The 22,173-nt window shown below is 55.4% G+C and overlaps 3 protein-coding genes and 1 long non-coding RNA gene across 4 annotated transcripts; 2 read left to right on the top strand and 2 right to left on the bottom strand.

Annotated features, from left to right (window-relative positions):
• The first annotated feature begins 295 nt into the window (after positions 1-295).
• Positions 296-4,672, top strand: CD93 (CD93 molecule). Its single transcript, XM_050972912.1, has 2 exons — positions 296-761; positions 899-4,672. The coding sequence occupies exon 2, from the start codon at positions 1,089-1,091 to the stop codon at positions 2,808-2,810; it is 1,722 nt and encodes a 573-aa protein (XP_050828869.1). The 5' UTR covers positions 296-761; positions 899-1,088; the 3' UTR covers positions 2,811-4,672.
• A 1,876-nt stretch (positions 4,673-6,548) lies between these two features.
• On the bottom strand, positions 6,549-7,444 carry LOC108962558 (uncharacterized). The gene is made up of 2 exons (XR_007777140.1): positions 7,376-7,444; positions 6,549-6,809 (listed from the first exon to the last, which is right to left on the bottom strand). It is a non-coding gene; the product is annotated as an uncharacterized LOC108962558 (long non-coding RNA).
• A 189-nt stretch (positions 7,445-7,633) lies between these two features.
• On the top strand, positions 7,634-9,353 carry THBD (thrombomodulin). The gene has a single exon (XM_050972942.1). It carries the CDS (start codon positions 7,653-7,655, stop codon positions 9,270-9,272), a length of 1,620 nt encoding a protein of 539 aa, XP_050828899.1. The 5' UTR covers positions 7,634-7,652; the 3' UTR covers positions 9,273-9,353.
• A 2,461-nt stretch (positions 9,354-11,814) lies between these two features.
• On the bottom strand, positions 11,815-14,066 carry SSTR4 (somatostatin receptor 4). The gene is given in 4 exon segments (XM_050972943.1): positions 11,815-13,094; positions 13,535-13,675; positions 13,987-13,999; positions 14,001-14,066. Coding segments are annotated over 4 exon segments (1,500 nt in total).
• Between the last annotated feature and the right edge of the window lie 8,107 nt (positions 14,067-22,173).

A 22,173-nucleotide genomic window follows, 5' to 3' on the forward strand; every position in this document is an offset into this window, starting at 1 on the left:
CCCACGACCCAGCTCCTATTTCAGGGCTCTTCCATCTATTTAAAGAAAGGGGAAAATGTGCTGGAATCTTTGAGCATGCGCGGGAGAGGCTGCGTCAAATATTCCCTCTTTTTTAGAGGCTGCTATCCGCAGATCCCACGGCTTTTTGGCCGGGATGTTTTCCTTCCCCTTTTAGCAACACGTGCCTGAAAAATCTCGGACCCTATTAGGGCTTGGAAAACTCAGCTGCTGGAGGAGGGAATAAATCAAATTCTTGGAGGGGGGGGGAAAACCACCAAAAAGCAGGAACACCACAAAAATAAAAGCTCAAAAGCAGGAACGCAGCGTGTTTTACCCAAAACTTTGGGATGGGAGCGCGGAGCCGGCGGGAAAGGTGCTATAAATAACACAATGGTACATATTGCACTGATGGCTTTTCCCAAATATTGGGATGAACGCCGCGCGTATAATGTTGAAATAACTTGGGTTTTATTTCTGCCACTGACAAAATCTCAGAGGAGGTGTCTGTGAGCGAACGGTCTGTTTGGCCGGGATAACATCCAGCCGGTGTGCCATGAGGAGCCTGAAATGCCAGCGATCAGCACCTGCCGTCTGATGGAAGCGCGGACCGGAGCGATAAAGAGGAACCCAAACCACACCCAAGGGACACGCGTGCTCTGGCAAGGCGGGCCCGAGGAGGGGCCGTGTAAAACAGTTCCCGGGATACGGGATAACTGCTTTATGGATATGCAGCAGGGTCTATGAAGATGCAAAACAGCGAGGTAATGGAAAAGGGATTTAGGGGGTATCCCCGAAGGTGAGGGGGTGCTCTTGGCTGAGTGCCAAGATGCACCCGGCCGTAATCTTTGCTTTTCTTTGTCTCCTCTTGTCCTTTATTAAACTTGTTGGATTTTCGCAGGAGAGCGAACGTGTTTCTCACGAAGGGAAGCCGGGAAGCACAACGAGGCGCACGCTACAGGAAGCCGCGGCCTCCGGTGATAAATAGGAAAGCCGGGAGCACAGGATGTGTTTCGGGAGAGCTCGGCGGGACAGCGGGATGTGACCGCCGGCGGTGACTGCGCTGGTCATTTGTCCACTTGTCCGGCGGGATGGCCACGCTCCGGCCGCTCCTGCTGCTGCTGCTGGCCTGGCGCTGCCGAGGGGAGGATGCGGAGGTGCTGTGCGCCGGCAGCGCCTGCTACACCCTGCACCGGGATGAGAGCAACTGGAAAACCGCCCAGGGGCGCTGCTCGGAAAACGGAGGCAACCTGGCGCCGGCGGGCAGCGCCGCCGAGGCCGAGCGGCTGCGGGAGGTGCTGGCCAGCGCCGGCTGGGCCGGCCCGGCCTGGCTCGGGCTTTCCCTGGCCAGGGGTCACTGCGTGCGGCCGCAGGAGCCGCTGCGAGGCTTCTCCTGGGTGGCCGGAGGGGAGCCGGGCAACTTCTCGGAGTGGGCATCCGAGCCGGCCGTCACCTGCGTGAGCGCTCGCTGTGTCGCCCTGCGGCCACCCGGCCCGCACGGCCCCGGCGGCTGGGAGGACCGAGCCTGCCGGAGCACGCTCCCGGCTTTCCTCTGCAAGTTCAGCTTCCAGGGAATGTGCGGGCTCCTGCCGCTGGCCGGCCGCGGCACGGTCACCTACACCACCCCGTTCGGGGTGCGCAGCTCCAGCCTGGCCACCGCTCCCTTCGGGACGCTGGCCCAGGTGGAGTGCGACAGAGGCCGGGCCTTGGCCTTCGCCGTCTGCAAGGGGCCGCTGGCCGGGGGTGGCTTCGCCTGGCACCCGCCGGGTCCCCTGTGCCCGGTGGACTGCAGCCACCACAACGGGGGCTGCCAGCAGCTCTGCCTGGACGCGCCCGGCGAGACCCCGCGCTGCGCCTGCCACCCCGGCTACGAGCTGGCCGCCGACATGGCCTCCTGCCTTCCCGAGGGTTCCTGCCATCCCAATCCCTGCGAGGGATCCTGCCGGCCGCTGCCCGGCGGCTTCGAGTGCGGCTGCGAGCCCGGCTACACCCTGGCAGCCGACGGCCGCGGGTGCTCGGATGTGGATGAGTGCGAGTCGGGGCCGTGCCAGCACGAGTGCCGCAACATTCCCGGCGGCTTCCAGTGCCTCTGCAGGCCCGGCTACAGCCCCGCGGGGCCCGCTGGCCTCCACTGCCACGACGTGGATGAGTGTGCCCAGCCCCACGCGTGCCCGCAGCTCTGCATCAATCTTCCCGGCTCTTTCCACTGCGCCTGCCGGCCCGGCTTCCAGCGGCATCCGGGAGGAGAGTCCTGCCTGGATGTGGATGAGTGCCTGCGGGATCCGTGTCCCGGCGCTTGCCGCAACTTCCCCGGCGGCTACGAGTGCCTGTGCCCGCCTGGCTCCCTCCGGGACGAGGATGGCCACGGCTGCAGCCCCGGAGAGGCGATCCCAAACAGCATCCCACAGAGCTCCAGCAGCATCCCACAGAGCTCCAGCAGCACCCCTCAGAGCTCCAGCAGCATCCCACAGAGCTCTACCGTCATCCCACAGAGCTCCACCGTCATCCCACAGAGCTCCGGCATCCCCCGCACCACGCGCATCCCATGGACCACGAGCATCCCGCGTACTCTGGGAATGCCCACCGCGGGATTAGGGGCCGGCTCGGACGAGCACAGCGCCGACGGCCCGCGGCTGCTGCTCTATTACATCGTGGGCAGCCTGGTGGCCATCCTGCTCCTGCTGGCCTTCGCCCTGGCGCTCGTGGCTTGCAGGAAAAGGGCGGCCAGGAGGGAGAAGCCTCCGGCCAAAAACGCGGCCGATAATTATTGCTGGGTGCCCGAGCAGCCCGAGAGCCGCGGGGAGCGCAGGTAGGAGAGGGTTAAAAATCCCAATAAAAGGGCGGGAGGGAATGCTTTGTGCCCAAAGTGAGCTCCTCGGGCTGTTCCAGTGGGATTTGCAGTCCTGCTCCTCCAAGGGTTAGCGAGAGGGGAGAGGGAATGGGGTGGAATTTGTCTCCTCAGCTCTGCTCCAAAAGGCAAATTCAGAATGATTGGATTGTGTTCCTAAAGGGAAACTGCTCACTTGGAATTCTCCTGCAGCCACTTGTGCACTTCTCCCTCTGGATTTGCCTCATTCTCCTGGGAAGTGGTTTGAAATTGGGATGGAAAATGGTTTGAAATTGGGATGGAAAAGGGTTTGAAATTGGGATGTGCCTCAGCAGAGCTGGAACAGGCCTCTGCAGGCACAACCAGGGTGGGGTGTGAGGGTTCCTTCGGGGGTTTTATTAAAAATCTGTCACCTGAAACCAGGGAAAACCGCTCATCACAGAGCCAAGGAATGGCATAAAGGTAGGAAAAGCCGTGTTTGGAATAACCGCCTCCTCATTTCCTGAGTATCCCGCCTAAATCCACTTCTAAACAGAGAAAACAATGCTCTCCTTCCCATCAGCCACATGAGAGGCTGGGCTTTTCCTGTTGGATCATTTGTTTTGGGAAGGATCCTTCCCGACTCCAGGCTGAGCATGTTTTCCCTCTTTCCCTGTGTAAGGAACACGCCAGAATTGGAATATTTGCTGATTATTCTGTGTAAAACTCGTAACTCCCAAAAAACTCTCCAGGCCAAGTTGTTCCCCAGGTACTTCCCAAAACTCCTTGAGGCTCTTCCAGCCTGTCCAGTGGGAATTCTGCCCCAAATCCTGAGGGGCACATCCAGCAGCACCTCCTCCATGGTTTATCCAGGCTATGAAGAGCTGGAAAAGATCAGCCACAGGATTTGAAGGGTCCAGCAGCTTCCTGAAGTTTCTGTTGGAGTTATTTTGTCCCTGGAGCTGAATTGCTCCAGGAATGGGAATGGAACACAAAGGGGTTTGTGGTGGGCAGGGAGCTGCATCCTGTCATTCCATCTGCTGAGGAAAACCCTTTCCTGCTTTTTTTCTTGTCTTGGGGCTCCATTGTGAGCTGCAAACAGGAAAATGGAGCTGATAGGAATGTTTTCTAGGTGGTGCCTGAGCTGGGAGAAATGGAGGGAACGCAGGAGTAGGATTCTTGGAAATCCTGCTGAAAATTTCCAGATCCCAAGCCAGCAGAGCATTGGAAATAGCTGGATCAATGAAGGAAATCTCATCTAATTATGCTGGATTGGGATCTCTGGGAAGTGTCAGCTTTGGGATTTTTTAATGGGATATAAGGCTATAAAAAAGGAAAAGAAAGGATGAGGGTGGAATCAGAGCTGGGAAAAGCCTGAAGTGTTCTGTTTATTCCCAAAAATTCAAAATCCTGATTTCTGTTGCAACTTCTGCGTATTCTGTTGGGGAATGATGATGGATCTAGGGGAAGACAGGAATTTGTGCCAAGGTTTAGGTTGGATTCTCCCTAATGGAATATTTCCTGCTGTAGCATCCTCCCTCCTGGTGCAATTCCACCTGGATCCAGCCTCATGTTTCTCATTTTTCCTGCCATATCTTGATCTGTGGCCTCCTTAGGGAGTTGTCCAGGGACCGGTGAATCCCACAAGTTGGAGCAGGATAATTTGGTGCCCTGTCTTCCACAGGAGATGGGATGTTCATCCTGCTCCTTGGAATTTTTTGTCGTGGATGAGCGTTTTGTTTTCCCAGAATCAAACTCTTGTATTTACAGGATAAAGTTATCCCAACACCTCTCTCTGGATGAAATCCCAAGAAAACTTGAACAAAAATGTGTTTGCAGTGGGTTTTAATAAAGATATTCCTAAAAATCCATGGTCTGGTGCTCCTAATCTTTGTGTTCCCTACGGCAGGTGGGTGGTGATCCCAAAGCCTTTCCTAGGGCTTTTTCCAATATCTCAGCCTTTCCCAGGATCTGTGGTCCTGGGCAGGGGCCATTCCCTTCATCCCTGCTGAGGCCATGGGGTGGGAGCATAGGGATGGGCTGTGTTGGATCCCATTACCACAAGGTAAGTCCTAAATCCATGAGGAAGGTCCTAAACCCATTAAAAAGGTCCCAAAGCCACAAGAAAACCCTAAATCCATGAAGGGGGTCCCAAATCCACAAGCAAGGCCCTAAATCCAGGAGGAAGGGCCCAAGTCCATGAGCAAGATCCTAATCCCATGACCAAGTTCCTAAAACAAGGAAACAAGGAAAGCCCACGAGGAAGGACCTCAACCCATGGGCAAGGTCCTAATCCCATGACCAAGTTCCTAAAACTGTGAGCAAGGCCCCAATCCCATGACCATGTTCTCAATCCCACAACCAAGGTCCTGAGTCCATGGCCAAGGTCCCAGTCATACAGCCAAGGTTCCAAGCCCATGGCCGTGGTCCTAATTCCATGGCCAAGGTCCCAATCCCACAACCAAACTTCCAATTCCATGACCAAGGCCCTAATCCCATGACCAAGATCCCAAATCCATGAGCAATCCCTTTGATTTCAGCACCTCTCTGTGCGAAGGATTTTTCGGGATCAAATAATAGGATAGACCCCTTTTAGATCTTATTATCCCATGATATTTCATATTATTTTACATTCCATTGCTTTCCATTCCTTCATGGACAACTGCCAGCATTCCAAGAGAGCAACCTCATCCCAAAACCCTGCAAAGAAGCCAAAAATTCCCCCCTGTTGACACAAACTCCCGGATTCAGGGGTCAGGACAAGCATTCCAAGTGCCCGCTCCGAGCAGAGTGACAGGGACAGCCGGGATGACTCAGAGCCAAAGGGAAAGGCAGGGAAAACATGATTAATGGGATTGGGGAAGAGGAAAAGCAGCCTGTCAGCAGGCAGGGCAGTGCTGGCACCCTGACTCAGCCCGCAGAGCAGTGGGATAAAAGGGAATTATGAAAGCGTGATTAATCCCATTCCTCCCACCCCATCCCCATTATCTTTTAGGGACAAACGCTGTCGGGCAAGGCCAGCGAAGTGGGATCATTGTTTGGGAAGGCTCTGTTTTTTCCTGGAAAAAACCTTGATGAGGAATTTTTTATCTGGGTTTGCAGTTACTGAAAAAAAAATAACAGCAGGAGGAGAAATTTGTTGTTTTGGGTTTTTTTTTTTTTTCATCTCCACCACGTTCTGTTTTCCTTCTTTTCCTGGGGTTTGCCAGGATGTTTTCCCCCTTCTCTTGGTGGTTTTCTCCAGAAAACAGAAGCAGAAGTAAAAGGAGAAGTGGAAGAAGAATTGGACATAGTGAAGTGAAAATGGTGGAAAAAACAGGTGTTCCTAAAGCCAGTAAAGGTCAGAGTTATCCAGCTCCCAGGAGATTCCTGGGAATGATCCTGCTTGGATAAATTCTCTGTTCCAATATCCCCCATGGACACTTTCTTCTTGAGGTTCATCCCTGCTGCTGGAATTAAATTCCATGGACAGTTCTTTTCAATTTCTGTGGCAGATCTGAAACCTCCAATGGGATTGAAGAAGAGTTAATTATTAAAAATTATTATTAATATTATTATTAGTAGTAGTATTAGTATTATCGTTATTGTTATAGTTATTATTATTGTTATTGATGTTATTATTATTATTATTATTGTTATTATTAGTTCCAACTTCCCTTTTCCCCCCAGACTCACGGGATTTACAGGAAGCACCCAGGGTTGTGAGAGGACAACAAGGGTTTAAGAAAGGACAAACAAAGTTCAATGAAGTTCACTAAAATTTAATAAAGAAAGGTCCTTGCCATGATCCGGGGAAATTGGAATTTGCTTCTCATCCCAAAGGCCAATTGCAGTGCCCGGGGCTGTTGGAATTCCATGAAAAAACAGCCTCAAATCCCCTTTTTGTGGAGTGGAGAAGCTTGGGACATTTAGGTTGCATTTTTAGGTTGCTCTTGGCTCTGTTCTGGCAGCACAGAATGATCCCCCAAGGATAAACTGATGGAATGGCATTTCCATTTGGAGGTGTCTGTGGGGAATAAGGGAGATAGGGAGAAAGGTGATAATAATTACAATAATGATAATAATAATTCCAAATAGTAGAACTATAAAAGGTATATATTATTACAGATGGAAAGACATAATTATATGTTAATTTTTTATTAAAGAAGTTTCTCCTAATCAAACCTAAACCGTTTCCCTTCATCCCATTCATTATTTCCTGGGAGCAGATCCCGATTCCACCTGACTCCACCCTCCTGTCAGGGATTGCCGAGGGGGAAAAGGTCCCCCCTGGAGCCTCCTTTTCCCCAGGATGAGCCCCTTTCCCAGCTCCCTCCTGGTGCTCCAGCCCCTTCCCGGCTCCATTCCCATCTCTGGACACGGTCCAACCTCTCTTCTTTCCGTGCTGGATCCAGAGCTGGACACAGGGTTTGAGCTGTGACCTCCCCAGTGCCAGCACTGTGACACCAACTGAGTAACATCCCAGCGGGGTGATGATCCCAGCGGGGTGACAATTCCCAGCGGCGCTGCTCCCACCCTGAGGCCCCCTCCTGTGAAATCCCGCTGCCGTTTCCCCCTTTTCCCGAGGCTCACCTTCTTTTCCCCGGCTCCCGCGGGACGCCCCGGCCGCTGCCGCCCCCCCCGCCCAGCCGGGCGGGCCCCGCCGGGGCGGAGCCGCCGGGAGGATGCGGGAGGGGACCCGGGGCCGCGGGGCGGGGGCGGGGGCAGCGCCCGGCCGGGATTCACCGCCGCGGTCCCTCCCGGCCCCGCGGGCGCTTCCTTCCCCCGCCGGGGCCGCTATAAAGGGGGCGGCCGGGAGGAGCGGGCCATGCTCAGCTCGGGGCGCCGCCGGCCGCCCCCTCCGCGGGACATGCGGCCGCTGCTGCCGCCGCTGCTGCTGCTGCTGGGGACGGTGGTGCTGGCACAGCCGCGGGACCTGTCCCCCTCGGGCGCGCAGTGCCTGGAGCACGAGTGTTTCGCCGTGTTCTGGGCGTCCCGGTCCTTCTCCGGCGCCAGCGAGGGCTGCCAGCGGGACGGGGGACACCTCATGACCGTGCGCTCCACCGTGGCCGAGGAGGCGATCGCGCTGCTGCTGCAGAACCGCCAGGGGCGGCTCTGGCTCGGGCTGTCGCTGTCGCCCTCCTCGTCCTGCACCGATCCCAGCCTGAGGCTCCGCGGTTTCAGCTGGGTCACCGGCGACCGCCGCACCGACTACACCAACTGGGCTCCGTCGCGGCAGCGCTGCGGCGAGCTCTGCGTGACCGTGTCCCGGGCGCTGCGCTGGGAGGAGCGGCGCTGCGAGGAGCCGGCCGACGGCTTCCTCTGCCAGTACACCTACGGAGGCAGCTGTCCCCGCCTGGCCACCCAGCACGGCGTCCCCGTCACCTACACCACCCCTTTCGGCGCCCGCGGAGCGGACTTCCTGGCGCTGCCTCCGGGCAGCAGGGCGGTCATCCCTGACCTTCGGCTGGAGCTGCTCTGCGACGACGGGGACGGCGCGGGGCTGCGCTGGGTCCGCGACACGCCGGGAGCGTGGCCCTGCGAGCTGGGCGGCGGGGGCTGCGCGGGGACGTGCGTGGAGGAGAGCGGGCGGCCGCGCTGCTCCTGCCCCGAGGGCACCGTGCTGGGCCCGGACGGGCGCGGGTGCCGCTCGCCCTGCGAGGGGGCGCAGTGCCAGCACCACTGCGTGGTGGCCGGCAGCTCCTTCGTGTGCATGTGCGCCGTCGGGTACCAGCTGGAGGCAGACGGCATCAGCTGTGAGGACATCGACGACTGCGCCAGCGAGCCCGGCCCGTGCGAGCAGAAGTGCGTGAACACCAAGGGTGGCTTCGAGTGCCAGTGTCACAAAGGCTACAGGATGGTGGACGGGCACTGCCAGCGCCTGCCGCCCTGCTGGGGCCTGTCGTGCCAGCAGCGCTGCGAGGAGCTGCCCGACGGCGACCGCTGCGGCTGCCACCCCGGCTACGCCGTGCACCCGGGGGATGCCGCCCGCTGCCTCCCGTACTGCAACACCACCGAGTGCCCGCCCACGTGCGACGCTGGCGGGGGCTGCCATTGCCCCGACGGCTTCATGTTGGACGAGGACGAAAACCTGTGCATGGACGTGGATGAGTGCGACAGCGGTCACTGCGAGTTCAACTGCACCAACACCCCCGGTAGCTTCCAGTGCCATTGTCCCCGCGGCTTCCTCCTCCGCGGCGTCGACTGCATCCCCGACCTGGACGGGGATGGCGAGGAAGCGTCCTCGGGGGATTTGGAGCCCGCACCGAACACGCCCGTCCCCAGCCGGTCCCCGCCGAAAGCGGAGCCGCTGCACCCCGGGGTGCTGGTGGGCATCGCCGGGGGTGCCCTGCTGAGCGTCCTGGCGCTGTCGGCTTTGGGATTCCACCTGGCCAGGAAGCGCTCCCACGGCTCCATGGATTACAAGTACAGCGGCCCCCACGAGAAGGAGCTCGGACTTCAGCCCGTGCCCTCCGCACAGAAGCCGTAGGGACAGCGGGCAGGACGGACAGACGCTGGACACTGGGAGGCCGAACTGGGTGACATTTATCCTCCGCCCCCCCATCCCCCCCCCCCCCCCCCTTCGCGCCCCGGCTGGAATTTTTGAATGATAATTCGGGAAAAACTGTGATCACATCACTCCCAGAAATACCCGCTGCTTCCCAGCCGGCTCTTGGAATGCCGGCGCCGGAGAGCGGGGACAGCAGAACACCCAGAGGCTGCTCCGCTCCTGCTCCTTTCCCGCTTCCTTGGCGTTCAGCTTTCCTTTTCCCGAGCCGGCGGTCGGGAAAACCGCAAGGAAAAATCCAGGACGGACGGCTCCGTGTGCAAGTGACTCTAAATCCGTGGGATGCGAGCACGGTGTGACCAAGGCGGGGTCTTTGGAAGGACACCTCGACCCAAACCCCCCTCCCCCGGGCTGGATGGTTTTCCCGAGCTGGGAGGCTCCTGCTTTTCTTTGGGATGGGGTTTGTTTGCTTTAAGCTGAGGGAAGGAGGAGCAAAGATGTTGTGGGAAGCACTTGTCACCTTAAGCCACTGGTGACAGCAGGGACCCGGTTCGGTGTCACCAAGGTGGGACTCAAATGTCTGATTCCCATTCCCTCTCCTTACTTTTTGCGGGATGTGGAGGTTAAACAGGGACACGAAGGCTGCTGGGGTGAATTTTGTAGGAAAGGTTTGCGGTGCTGCAGAGCCACATCCAGGTCCTTCCACGACTTTCCGCTGTTGTTGCCTTAAATTCGATTGTTGGATTTTGGATTTGGATTTGACCCCTCCTACCCACAGGGATTTTCCCTGTTCCCTCGTGCAGGGCTGACCCTAGCCCAAGGCAAAACATTCCCGGGGGCGGGATTCCAGTGCGCCGCTCATTCCCAGCCCCAGACGGACTTGGGGGAGGATTCTGAGAAGGATCGGGTTTTCCAGCTCCATCTTTCCCTAGGGAGCAAAAGGGGGTCCTGCTCCCGCTGCTGTCCGAGCGGCCAGTGGCAGCTTTATGCTGAAATATTATCCCGGAGAAGTTTTGGAAGCCTGGGATCAGAACAGGGGGGTTCTGTTCCCCCACATTCTCCCCTCCCACCCTGTGAACTTCCCAGCACGCAGCATCCCCCCTGGAATGCTAAACCTCCGCTGCAAATTCCCAGGAAAATCAAAATGAGGAATTTGTAGGAATTGTGGTTTTCCTAAAAGGTCGTTATCCTGAAGGCTGCATAGCTGAGAGTCCTGTCCATGGATCCCTTGGGATGGATTAAAGGGAAACCACATGGAGCGAGGGCTGTAAGTCTGTGGATGTGCCAGGTTTATTTTAGGACAGTTTGGCTGCAGTGGGAGGGAGGGAGCTGCTGTGATTATCCATAATTATCCAGAAAGAGATAGCAAAATATAAAGGTGCCACTTGGGAAAATATCCAAGGAAAAGGAAGGGAAAGAAAGGATAAGGTTTGAGAGTGGAAAGACCTTGCTGAGGCATCATCCCATACACAGGATCTGCTTTCCGTGGATCTTTCCTTGTTATCCAGCTCAAACCCCTGCTCATTCCTGGGCGGGTCCGAGGTTTTGCCACCACATCCCCAAAATCTTCTCCTCCCCCCTAATCTCAAATTCCCACTGCGGAGTTTTATCTTATCACAAATTCCTTCCTTACGGAGTCCTGAATTCCCAGCACTCCCTGTTTTATCCTCTCCCCAACCCCGGCCTGCTCCCTCCGGGCCCATTTGTAAATCCTTATTTATTTATTGGAATTTTACCCTGTGTGATGGAATTGTCTCATGGAGATCCTGTGTGGACACCAATAAAGTTTTGCCAGTCTGGTTCAGAGGAACTTCTGAGGGACTGTTCTTTCTTCCCTTCCCAAAAATTCCATCAGAAATCCAGGAAAACCCAGGAGCATTCGGGGTAGCACAGGGATGAAAATGTTCCCAGCTGGTTACTTCCCCAGTGGGATTCAAATGGAAGGAATGAGCCATGAATAATGGACAACACCAATACCATTCCAAGGACAGGAATGTTAAATGCCAATTAAACTGGAAGTGGCTCACTCCATGGGACCTCCACGTGCTGTTCCTCATCCCGGGGTTCCAAGCTCACCAAAATTTGGTTCTTCTGGTTTTTCTTTTTTTTTTTTTTTTTTTTTTTGGTGGAAATTTGGTCCTGGGTGTGCTAAAATCCAGGGAATTCTGGGTAGGGAGATGCGTACGATGGGATCTCATTCTGCTGTAGATGCAGCAGAGCTGAGGGGCTTTGGGATTTTTCCTGGTGTCTCCCTATCACTTGGGAAGAAATGGGAATTTATCATTTATCGATCAGGAGGGCCATGTGCTCCCGATTAACATTTTGGGATCCTCCCCATCCCCAGCGAAGGCTCCTGGATGCCGGAATGACGGCAATAACCACTCAATCCATAGAATTTGCTCCATCCCAGGCCAGTCTTATGGCTTTTTATTTCGGAGAGCGGCGCGGCGCACCCGGCAACCGGACCCGGCATGGCGGGCCCTCTCCCTCCGGCATCCCCTTTCAGCCCCGATTTCGGGCTCCCCTAGAAGGGGGTGGTTTTGGGGAGGAGGGCCCCGGGCGCGCAGCAGGGCTGGGGGCGCAGGGGGTCCTGCGGGCAGGGCAGGGGGGGACACACGCAGCCCTTGGCGTCCCCGCGGGGCGCGGCGCAGTAATCCAGCGGCTCCTCCTCGTCCTCGCTGTCCCCTCCGTCCCCGTCGGCGGCGCGGCAGCAGCACAGGCCGGCGTCGCGGCAGCGGCGCAGCACGCCGTGGAAGGAGTTGCGGAAATTCTCGGAGAGCAATCCATAGAGGATGGGGTTGGCGCAGCTGTTGGAGTAGCTGAGCAGCAGCGAAGCGTTGTGCGCGCTGGCGTCCAGGCGGCCGGGCAGCAGCAGCTCCAGCAGCTGCACCACGTAGAAGGGCAGCCAGCACACCACGAACATGGCCACCACGGTGACCACCAGCCGCGTCAGCTTGCCCTCGGAGCGCCGCCGCTGCTGCCAGCCCACGCCCTGCGCCACCACGCGCATCTTGCCGGCCAGCAGCAGGTAGCACAGCGCCATGGCCACCACGGGCAGCACGAAGCCCAGCGCGCTGCTGTACACCACGAAGGCGGCCGCCCACGCCGGGCTGGGCCACAGCAGGTCGCAGGCCACGGCGCGGCCGTCGCGGGTGACCGCCGTGCCGGCGAACACCGGGATGGGCGAGGCCACCAGCAGCGCCAGCAGCCACACGCCGCCGTTGACCAGCTTGGCGACGCGCGGGCGGCGGTAGGAGGCGGCGCGCAGCGGGTGCACCACGGCGATGTAGCGGTCCAGGCTGAGCACGGTGAGGCAGAAGACGCTGCTGAACATGTTGAGGCCGTCCACGCCCAGCACGGTCCGGCAGAGGGCGCGGCCGAAGGGCCAGCGCCGCAGCGCCGCCGCCGTGGCCACGAAGGGCACGCTGAGCATGAAGAGCTCGTCGGCGATGGCCAGGTTGAGCAGGTAGATGTTGGTGGCCGTCTTCATCTTGGCGTAGCGCAGGATGACGAAGATGACCAGCGCGTTGCCCAGCAGCCCCAGCAGGCACACCAGGCCGTAGATGCACTGCAGCACCACCATGCCCGCGATCTCCGCCGCGCTCCCGCCCCGCTCCGGGGCTCCCGGGGGCCGGCTGGCATCTCCCGCCGCCGCCGCCGCCGTGCTGCTGTTGGGGGGCGGCTCGGAGCCGGCCCAGCTGGAGATGCTCCAGAGGGGAATTCCGGCTGCCAGGAGCTGCTCGCCGTCCGTGCTCATGGCGGGAGGTGATCCATGGACGGGAGAGCAGTGGCAGTTGGGTCGACCTGTGGGCAGGGCACAGGGTGAGGGCTCTGGGGCACAGAAATCCCAGTGGATGCATTCCCCTCGGATTGGGAATCTCCATCCACCACCCTGACTCCCTTCATCAACCCCCTCCCTGCCTGGACACCTCCACGTCATTCCTCAGGCTGGAGCATCCCGGGTTTTTGGGATCTCAGAGGCTGTGGGGTGGGGTGGGAATTAATGCTCCGTGGCGCTCCTCAAACCAGGTGGGATGGCCTGGGATTCCCAACCTGGCCCAGGAATCAATCCCAACCTGGCCCAGGAATCAATCCCAACCAGGCCTGGGAATCAATCCCAACCAGGCCTGGGAATCAATCCCAACCAGGCCTGGGAATCAACGCCATCCACCTTAAGGAGCCCCCGCAAATCTCGAGGATTTCATTCACCATGCCAAGGAGAAAGCCAGCCGGGAATATTTTACCTTTCAGTATTCCAGGGACTGAAGGAGCTTCACTTCTTCCTGCCGGGGGGAAGAAGCCGCTGTGGGAAGATGCTCCGGTGGGATCTGTCGCCAACGGAAAGTCCTACTTGACCTGGATCAGATGACCGGGAAGATCCGGACCTTTTAAAGCGAAAGACAAAGCAGGGATGGACCCGCAGGATCTTCCCCCTCTCCCGCATCCCTATGCCGCAGGCATCGGCTTTCCGTGAAAAAATAAACGCGGCGCAACTTTCTGCTCCAGGATTTCCTCTGGAAAACAGCGCAGCGCCCTCCGCCCTTCTCCTGCCGGGCTGCGCTGTCCTGCGGCTCCCGGCCTGAGCATTCCCGCTCCAACGGCTCCTTCCCGGCGCTGCGGAGGGCGGGATCCGCAGCCCAAATCCACCCCCCCCCCCGCATTCCAAATCCCGAATCCCGCATCCCAAATCCCGCACCCCGCCCTCGCCCTCGCATCCCCCCGTGGCTCCGGGGAGAGGCAGGAGATGGAGAAGGAATGGTTGCCTTGGCAACGCATCCCTCATCCCGCATTCCTGCCGCGCATTCCCGCCTTCCCGGCGCTGCAGGGCCCCCGGATCCTTCCCGCTAGAGCGCCTTCCCTGCGGCACCGCATCCCAGGATTCCGGGTTTGGAGAGGTGAGGACCAGCCCGGCCTGGCCCCACATCCAAACCCACCGGGAATTCCACCCCATTTCTCAGTCTGTGCTGGAACTGAGGGTGCAAGAAGTAGAAATGGGAGGAAATTCCATCTTTTTTGGTTTTGTTTTTTTTTTTTTTTAAATCACTTGCTGGGTTTGGTTGTTTTTTGGGGTGGGTTTTTTTTTGGTTTTTTTTTATGATGGGAGGGATTCAGGGAATCTTATCCCTGGAAGCAGCTCAGCCTAGGTCATGGAATCATAGAATCATGGAATCACAGAATCATGGAATCAAAGAGTAATGGCGTCATGGAATAGAGGAATCACTGAAGTTGGAAGAGCCCTCTAAAATCGTGGAATCCAATGTGAACCCAGCGCTGATCCAGGTCCCCCAGTGCCACATCCACATGAATTTAAATCCCTTCTGGAATAAGGAGTCCACCACTGCCCTGGGAGAGAAATTTTCCTGATATCCAACCTAAACGTCCCCTGAGGCCATTCCCTTTTATCCCTTTTGTTCCCTGAGAGCAGAGCACAGATCCCACCTAATTCCTGTCAAAGACTCGTAGTGAATGAAATTCCCCCAGATCCTCCTTTTTTCCAAAATTCCCTTCTCCCACAGCTCCTCCTTAGCCCGTTTATCCCAACCCTGGCCGGGAAGTGATGAAGCAAACTTGCCTCAGTCATCCCAAAATCACAGCACTGGGAATTTTTGGGAATTTGGAGCTGCCTGAATGAGCGCATCTGGGGCCCTACTGCCAGGATGGGAGTAGGGATAAACGTCCATATGATACTCCTGGGAATGGGCTTGCAAATCCTGGGAAAACAGGTGGATTTTCTCCTCGCTGCTTAAATCCATGACCGTGGTTAATGGTGCAGCTGGCACGGATCCCGCTGGGAATATCCAGGATCCAGGGAATGCTGGCACCCCATCTCCACTCCCAATTCCATGGGGCGTTCCAGTGGGATAAAGGGCGATGGGATCCCACTGTGCTGACACAGGAATTCCCGGGTGCCAGCTCAGGAGCTCAGGGCGTTCCCGTTGCAGCAGGAGACCGGAAAACAAGGAATTAAACAATGGAAGCGGCCGCGGATTCCATGGGCCCCCTCCACCTCCCGGAGCAACAGGAAACCTTTAAAGGCTCCTTTACTGTAAAGGAGGAAACTCCGCCATGGATTTGAGCCACACGGTGGTCCCAGAATTCCATGGAAAACTCTGGGTTGGGAGGAGCAGGAATAGCTTCGGCTCTGGGGGGACAACTCCAGGTGAATGGAGCCTCCCTGTGGGATAAGGATGCCCTGATTAGGAAGTCTCGGCTTTCTTCCCATTTCAGGAGCATCCATAAAATCCTGGGATATCCCCAGTAGGAGGGGACCCACAAAGAACCCAGCTCCTAAAAATCCTGGGATTCTCCTCAATCCCACCCTCAGGAGTAGCCCCAGTTCCCGACCTTGGAGCCTGCTCTGATGGGAAAAGTGGAATTTGCTTGGTGCATCCCAAGGAATGTGTGGATTTTGGGATCAGCAGTTCTGGGATTTTAAGGTCTGGGGTTTGTAGGGAGCCTCTAAGTCAAGGAATTCCAGGGAAACCATCCTGGGGTTTAGTGGAATGTGTTTTTCCTGATGTCCAAGGGAATTGTTCAGCTCTCCTTATCCTGGAATCCGGTTAATTTTCCTCTTTATTCCCATTATCCCTGTCCTACTCCCTCACCGGGGCTGGATCCCAAATCCATGCCAAGGACTTGGGAAAAGTGGGAAAAGTGGAGAGGAGCCTGTGGTTCTGGGAATTAATGAACCTCTGAATGGGGTGGAATTTTCCCGGAGGAATTCCCATTTAAAAGGTCCCGCTCCCCTTTCCCAGGTAAATCCCCTATGGAATCCCTTTTCCACCCCTTGGATTTTCCCTGAGCCTCCAGCAATTTGGAATCCATGAATTCCACACAATCTCAGAATATTTGGAAGGGATCCTAAAAGACACGATGTTCCAGCCCCACTTCCATGGGCTGCTCCCAAATTTCCCCGCCTCCTCCCCCTCACCTCCCTCCTTCCCGATTTTCCAGAGGAAAGCCCGAAACGTGGAGATTTGCTGCCCTCTCCTGGGAGCCGCCAAATCCTGGGATTTGAGATGCTTGGAAATGTTCAAGCCTTCTGCTGAGTATTTTTTTAAAGCAGATTAAAATCTCCGAGGCATTCCCAGGAATGCCAAGAACTGTGGGAACAAAATCCTTCCCAAATTCCAGAAAAACCAATTTTGAGTATTTTTTTTCCCTCCTTAACCTCCAATTTTTTTTGGGAATTGTGGGAAAACCTGGGTTGGGAACAGGTTCTTGGACAAAATCTGACCTTGTCTCCCAGGAAAGAACCTTGAGTCTTCCCAAGTTTTTCCCCTCTTAACTCGGAGCTTTCTGCTCCTTCCTAGGGAAAAAATAAAATATCAGAATTTTTTTTTTTGGGAAGTAAAAGTATTCCAAAAAAATTCCTGTGTAGTTTATGAATATATTGGAGAAAAATTTTGGGAGAATCTTGGGATGAATGATAAGGAAAAAAAAAAAAGAGGATTTATCCACTTTGGGAATTTATAAAGTGAGTATCTCCCAAAAATTGGGGAAGCCTGGAATTTGGATGATGTTTGGATCCTGGATGTCACTCCTATGGATCCAGATCCATGGCAGCTCCTCAGGGTGTTTCCCTGCTGTTTTCTCCCTGGAAAACCTGGGAAATATGTAAAGGCCTCCGTTTCCCTTTCCCGGTGGGAAAGGAGGTGGCGTTATCCCGGCGGGAAGTGGAGCCGGAGGTCAGAGCCTCCTTCCCGATGCCAGGTGGGAGCTGGGCTGTGTTTATCCAGTCTGGGATCCACACTGCAGTTCCTTATTCCCGGCCTGGCGCTTTTCCCGGGAGCTCCTGGGCTCTGGCAGCCGCTGCCACATTCCAGGCCCCGCTCAATGCTCCTGTGTCTGCTCCTCCAAAAAATTCCCATTGGGATGGGGGATTGGGATGCAGGGATGGGGGACAACCGTGGTGGTGTCCCAAAGCTCAGGGATCCTGGGATTGTGGAGAGGAATAAGGAGTGGATCCGGCCCCGCTTTGGGGTGGGGCCATGACCAAGGAATGCAGGGAAGCTCCAGTGGCTCTTGCTATTCCATGAGTTATCCTTGTTCCTGCTCCAATCTGATCCCAATCTCAGCTCCCAAGGAATTTGGGGATGATGAGACAATTCCCACTGGCTCTTTTCCATAAATCTGCTCAAAAAATTCCTCCCAGTTTTGGAGGGTTGAGAAATCCTGATTAACATTGAAACAGCACCTGGAGTTTGCCTGAATCCCGCTGGATTCAACAGCAATGGATGCGCTTGGATTTCCAACTTGGAAACACCAAAGGAGTGCTGGGAAGCAAATTCCATGGGAATTTGGGCTGGGCATAAGGTGTGGTTCTCCTTGCTGGGAGCTCTGTATCCCAAAACTGATGGAAAGGGAAAGAACTGGGAATACAGAATGGAGGGAAAGCAGCGACAGCTCCATATGAAATCCCTGAATATTCCCAAGTTTCTCCCTCTGTGGCTGTGATGAATTTTTGGGAAGAGCAGGATGGAGCTGGGACAGAGGGATGCATTATCCACCCTAAATCCAGGCTGACATCACCTCCCTACTCCCTCATTCCATAATAATTTTGGAGCGCTGGATCCGGAGGCTTTGCTGCTTCCTATGGGCTCCTGGAGGTTTTCCTGGCTTCCAGGCCAGAGGCACCAGGAATTTTTATGGAAAGCCGGCTGGGGATGAATGGAGTCCAGAAATAGAAAAACTGGAGCAGCTCCAGAGGGAGGAAATCAGGGAGCCAGGAAGTTTCCTGTGCTCCCAGAGTCGGGATGGGGACATTGGGATGGGCTGGAACACCTGGAAATCCTGGATACACCCTCACTGGGAACCTGCTCCTTTTTTAATTGATTCCTTTTCCCACTCAAATCCATGGATTCTCCCCTTTTCCAGACATTCCTGCAGCCTGGATGGCTCCTGAGAGGAGGAGAGGCTTTTCCCGGGAATCCCAGCTGCTCATCCCATGAAGAAACCCCAAACTGTGCTTCCCAAATTCCGGCACCACAGCCTCCTTAAACCCATCTGCAAACAGCTGGAAAAACTGCTGGAAAACATGGAAAACAGATTCCTTTTCCTGGCAGCAGCTCCTAATTGTCTCCCTACCTGGTTTTCCCACTTTTTCAGGCGTGATTTTCCCTTAAATCTGGCTTTTCCCACTTGGCTCTGCCCCTGCACCAGCAGGGTGGGAAAGAATTCCCTGGGGCAAACTGGGCTGGAGCAGCATTCCTGAGGGAATGTCCCGGCGCTCCCAATCCCTTCCCAGAATCCCTGTGTCCCTCAGGAGGCGCCCTCCTGTTGGATATCCCATGGAATTCAGCCCCAGGTGTGTTTTCCTCCTGTATCCCTGTTCTCATCCTCTGCCAGAGGCCCGGGAAGGGCAGCAATTCCCAAGCTTTTGATTCCCCAGAATGTGCTTCCTGCAAGCGCCGAACCTGACCCTGGTGGGAAGAGAGAATGTGAGGGATGGATCCCATCCCTGTGGAGTCCTCTGTGAGCTGGTTGATCCCACAGAAAAACCAGGAAAAGGTGGATTTGCTGCTGGTTTTGGGGGTTGGAGCAGCTGGTGGGACAAGGAGAGGGATAAACCCCAAAGGGAATCGTGAAGAAGCCAGAAGTCCCTAAAAAGCAGCGAATCCATCTTTTCCTGGTAGGGATTGTTCCCTCTTCCTGGAGCAGTGGGAAGGGCTGGATTTTAGGGATTGGATGATCCCAGCTCTGCCATGGGGTCTGACTTTTCCATATACCAATTCCATGTTCAGATCCCTGTATCCCATGCCTGGGGCTGTGCTGGGAATTGCTGCCATGGATTCTTATAACAATGCAGGATCTGCTGGGGAAGTTTGAGAATTCCTCCCTAAAAAGAGATCAAAAAACCCTGGAATTTCAGTGGTGCTTGGAAGGAAGAAAGGAAGGAAAAAGGAAAGAAAAAAGAAGGAAGAAGGAAGGAAAAGGGAAGGAAAAGGGAAGGAAATTCTCTTTTCCTCCTCTTTGCTTTCATCTGTGGGATGAACAGACAAAAACCTAGGAGCAGGGAATGAGAAGGATGATGCAAGGAACGGGATTTGGGATGGGAACCATGATATTGCAGGAAAATGACCCGGCACAGCAGGAATTACAATAATGTCATTCCTGTTTGCTCCGGCTCCTGCTTAATCCTCCAGGAGCTCTGACATTTCCCAAAGAATTCTGCTCCTCGGGAAGTTCGGAAAAATGTTGCACCTCGCCAAAAGCCAGGGGATATTGGATGCTGCAGGAATAAATGGGAAGAAGGATGTGATCCGTGGCCTATGGATGGATGGGAGCCGGATGTGATCCCACTTGTGTGGTTGGATTGGGATAATGGGAATATGGGATAGTTTGAGGTTATCCCAGTGCCAGAACCAGCGCTGATCCCAACCCAGCTTTTCCAGGGGTTTGGGCATTTTTGGGGTGTTTAATGTGTTGGAGTGAAAAACTGGAATGTGAAAGGTAAGGCAAGAGCCGGAGGTATTCCTATGGAATTCCAGTGCTTGTGGTGCTCCTTTTCCTCAGGGAATGTGTGGAAGGGCGTCCAGGGTCTGAGCCTCACCTGCCCCTTTTCCTTAGGGAATGTGATCTGGGAAAGGGGAACTGGGGCTGACCCTCCCTTTCCCTCATGGAATATGGGTTGGGAAAGGGATCCATGGAGTGCTGCCCCTTTCCCATATGGAATATGAGCTGGAGAAAGGGATCCATGGGGTGCAGCCCCTTTTCTTCATGGAGTACAAGTCGGGGAAGGGAATCCAGGGCCAGATCCGAGGCGGAGTTCCGGCAGGATCCATGGAGGGGCTCATTTGCCGGGATAATTGTATGCTTTGCCCTTAAGCGTATTGATTCGGAAAAGTTAATCAGGACCATTTGGAAGCTCTTCCATGAAAAACCAGAAAATCCCATTAAACTGATTAAAACTGAATCCATCTTAAATAACCCCCTGCTCCTTAAAAATGTTGAAACAGGGAATTGTGTTCAAATAAAATTATTTCAGTCAAACACGGCCGCCGGCAGCTCCCGCCTGCCGAGGTGTGTGCGGAATTCTGGGATAATGGGAATGCTGGGAAGGGAACCAATCTCTTTCTCTGGGATAAATCCTGGGAGGCAAAACCGGGGGCAGTGGGGGAGCGCTGGAGGTGTGGCCACGTCTGAGGGAGGGATGGGGCACAGCCTTCTCTTTTCCATGGATTTTAGGGGGAAAGTCCTCATGGAAAAGGTTGGAAAACCCCGGCAGAGCTGCCCAGGTATCCTAGTTCCTGGAGGGATTAAAAACTTGGGAATGTGGTTTAGTGGTGAGGGAATGGTTGGATGTTTCCAGCCTTTGCCGTGCTGAGATTCCATGATTTTCCTTAAAGGATGATGCTTCACATCTGCTTGTTCCCGAAACACCGAGTTCTGTGGCTGGGGAATGTTTCTGGATATTTTAAACTGAAACCCGGGAAGCTCCTGGACAAGGATCCTCACAGGAGAGCCCAGCTTGAGATGGAGTTTGGGCTCTGCTCATCCATGGCTTGGAATCCCAAAGGATTTGGGATGGATGGAATGTGGGTTTTCCAAACCTGGAGGCTCCATCCCAGAGGCAGAGCTGCTCTTCCCTTTTCCTGCTGCAGGAGGAATCTGGGACAGAATGGGATGGCAGGGAAACCCTTGGGATGTGCCTTGGGATTTTTCTTGTCCTGGGAGCCACACCTGGAATGACACAATTCCTTCTGGGAGGAGGGAGGGGATGGGGCTGATCCTGGCAGTATTCCCCTCCCTGCCACCCCATGAAGTTCCCTTGAGCTCCCAAACTGGCTCTTCCCAAAAAACCAGCTGCTCTTGGACAAGGCAGCTCTGGGAGTTTTGTTGAAATGCCAGCATGGAGAATCCAGCAGTGGGAGCTGATTCTGAGGGATTGGGAAGGCGTTATCTGCCCGGAGCTCCGGATTATCCCTGATTTCATCACTCAGACAGGGAGCACTGGGAGATAACGGGGATTGCTCCCAGTTTGCTTCCAAATGGGTTGATTTTCCCTTCGGAGCTTCCACGTCTCTGGATAAATCCCATGTGTGAGCCAGACTTTTGCATTTCCAGGGAGCAATACCCACATCCCTAGGGAATTATGGGAATTATGGGAATGATGCCACTGGCTCCCATCCCAAGCTCCATCAGGGTCAGTCCTGAGGGATTCTGAGCATCCCGCTCTGGCCAGCCTGAGGTTTGAGTCCCCTTTCCCAATGTTTTCCAAATAGAACAGACTCTGGCACAGTGAGGTATCAAATTCCATAGGGATCTTTTGGAGCTTGGCATGGGAAGTGTGTCCTATGCTCCATGCCCTTGGCATGGACTTTCCTTGCCAAAAAACCCCGTTTTTGGGTGACCAAAGGTTTTCCATAGGCAAATCCTGTTAAGAAATGCTTGGAAAACGCCTTCAGGCACAGGGTGGGATTCTGGGGTGTCCAGGAGTGGGAGTTGAGGATCCTTGTGGATCACAATTTTCTGGGAGACCCTGCAGGTGATGACACAGGAAAGCGGGAGTGGATTGCAGGGATTGAATCCTTCGGAGTGGATCCAGCAGCAGCGGGATGAGCTGGGGATACCTTTCCCCGTTCCCGCTGCTCCAACGGATGTTTCCTCCTGAATTTTGTCCCATTCCCGGTGAGAGGGGATGGATGAGCATCCTGAATTCCCAGCCCTGACCTCCCTGGAGCTGCCAGGCTGCTTTATCTCCGCCGCAGCCTCCGGATGCTCCTTGCAGCATTCCCAACAAAGGAGGTGCCAGCGGAGGCTGTTTGTCAGCGCCTTGTTCCTGACCGCGGGAATAAATCCTGGATCCCTCCTTCCCTCCCTTCCCAAGGCCGGCGGCCGGGTGCCAGCCGAGCCCCCCGCGCTGCTCCTAATCCATCAGCGG

This window comes from Serinus canaria, chromosome 3 (assembly GCF_022539315.1).
Source record: "Serinus canaria isolate serCan28SL12 chromosome 3, serCan2020, whole genome shotgun sequence".
Classification (NCBI taxonomy): Eukaryota; Metazoa; Chordata; class Aves; order Passeriformes; family Fringillidae; genus Serinus; species Serinus canaria.

Bases quoted from the DNA above. Each gene is read 5' to 3' on its own strand.
- CD93 (XM_050972912.1), top strand. From the start codon at position 1,089: ATGGCCACGCTCCGGCCGCTCCTGCTGCTGCTGCTGGCCTGGCGCTGC.
- THBD (XM_050972942.1), top strand. From the start codon at position 7,653: ATGCGGCCGCTGCTGCCGCCGCTGCTGCTGCTGCTGGGGACGGTGGTG.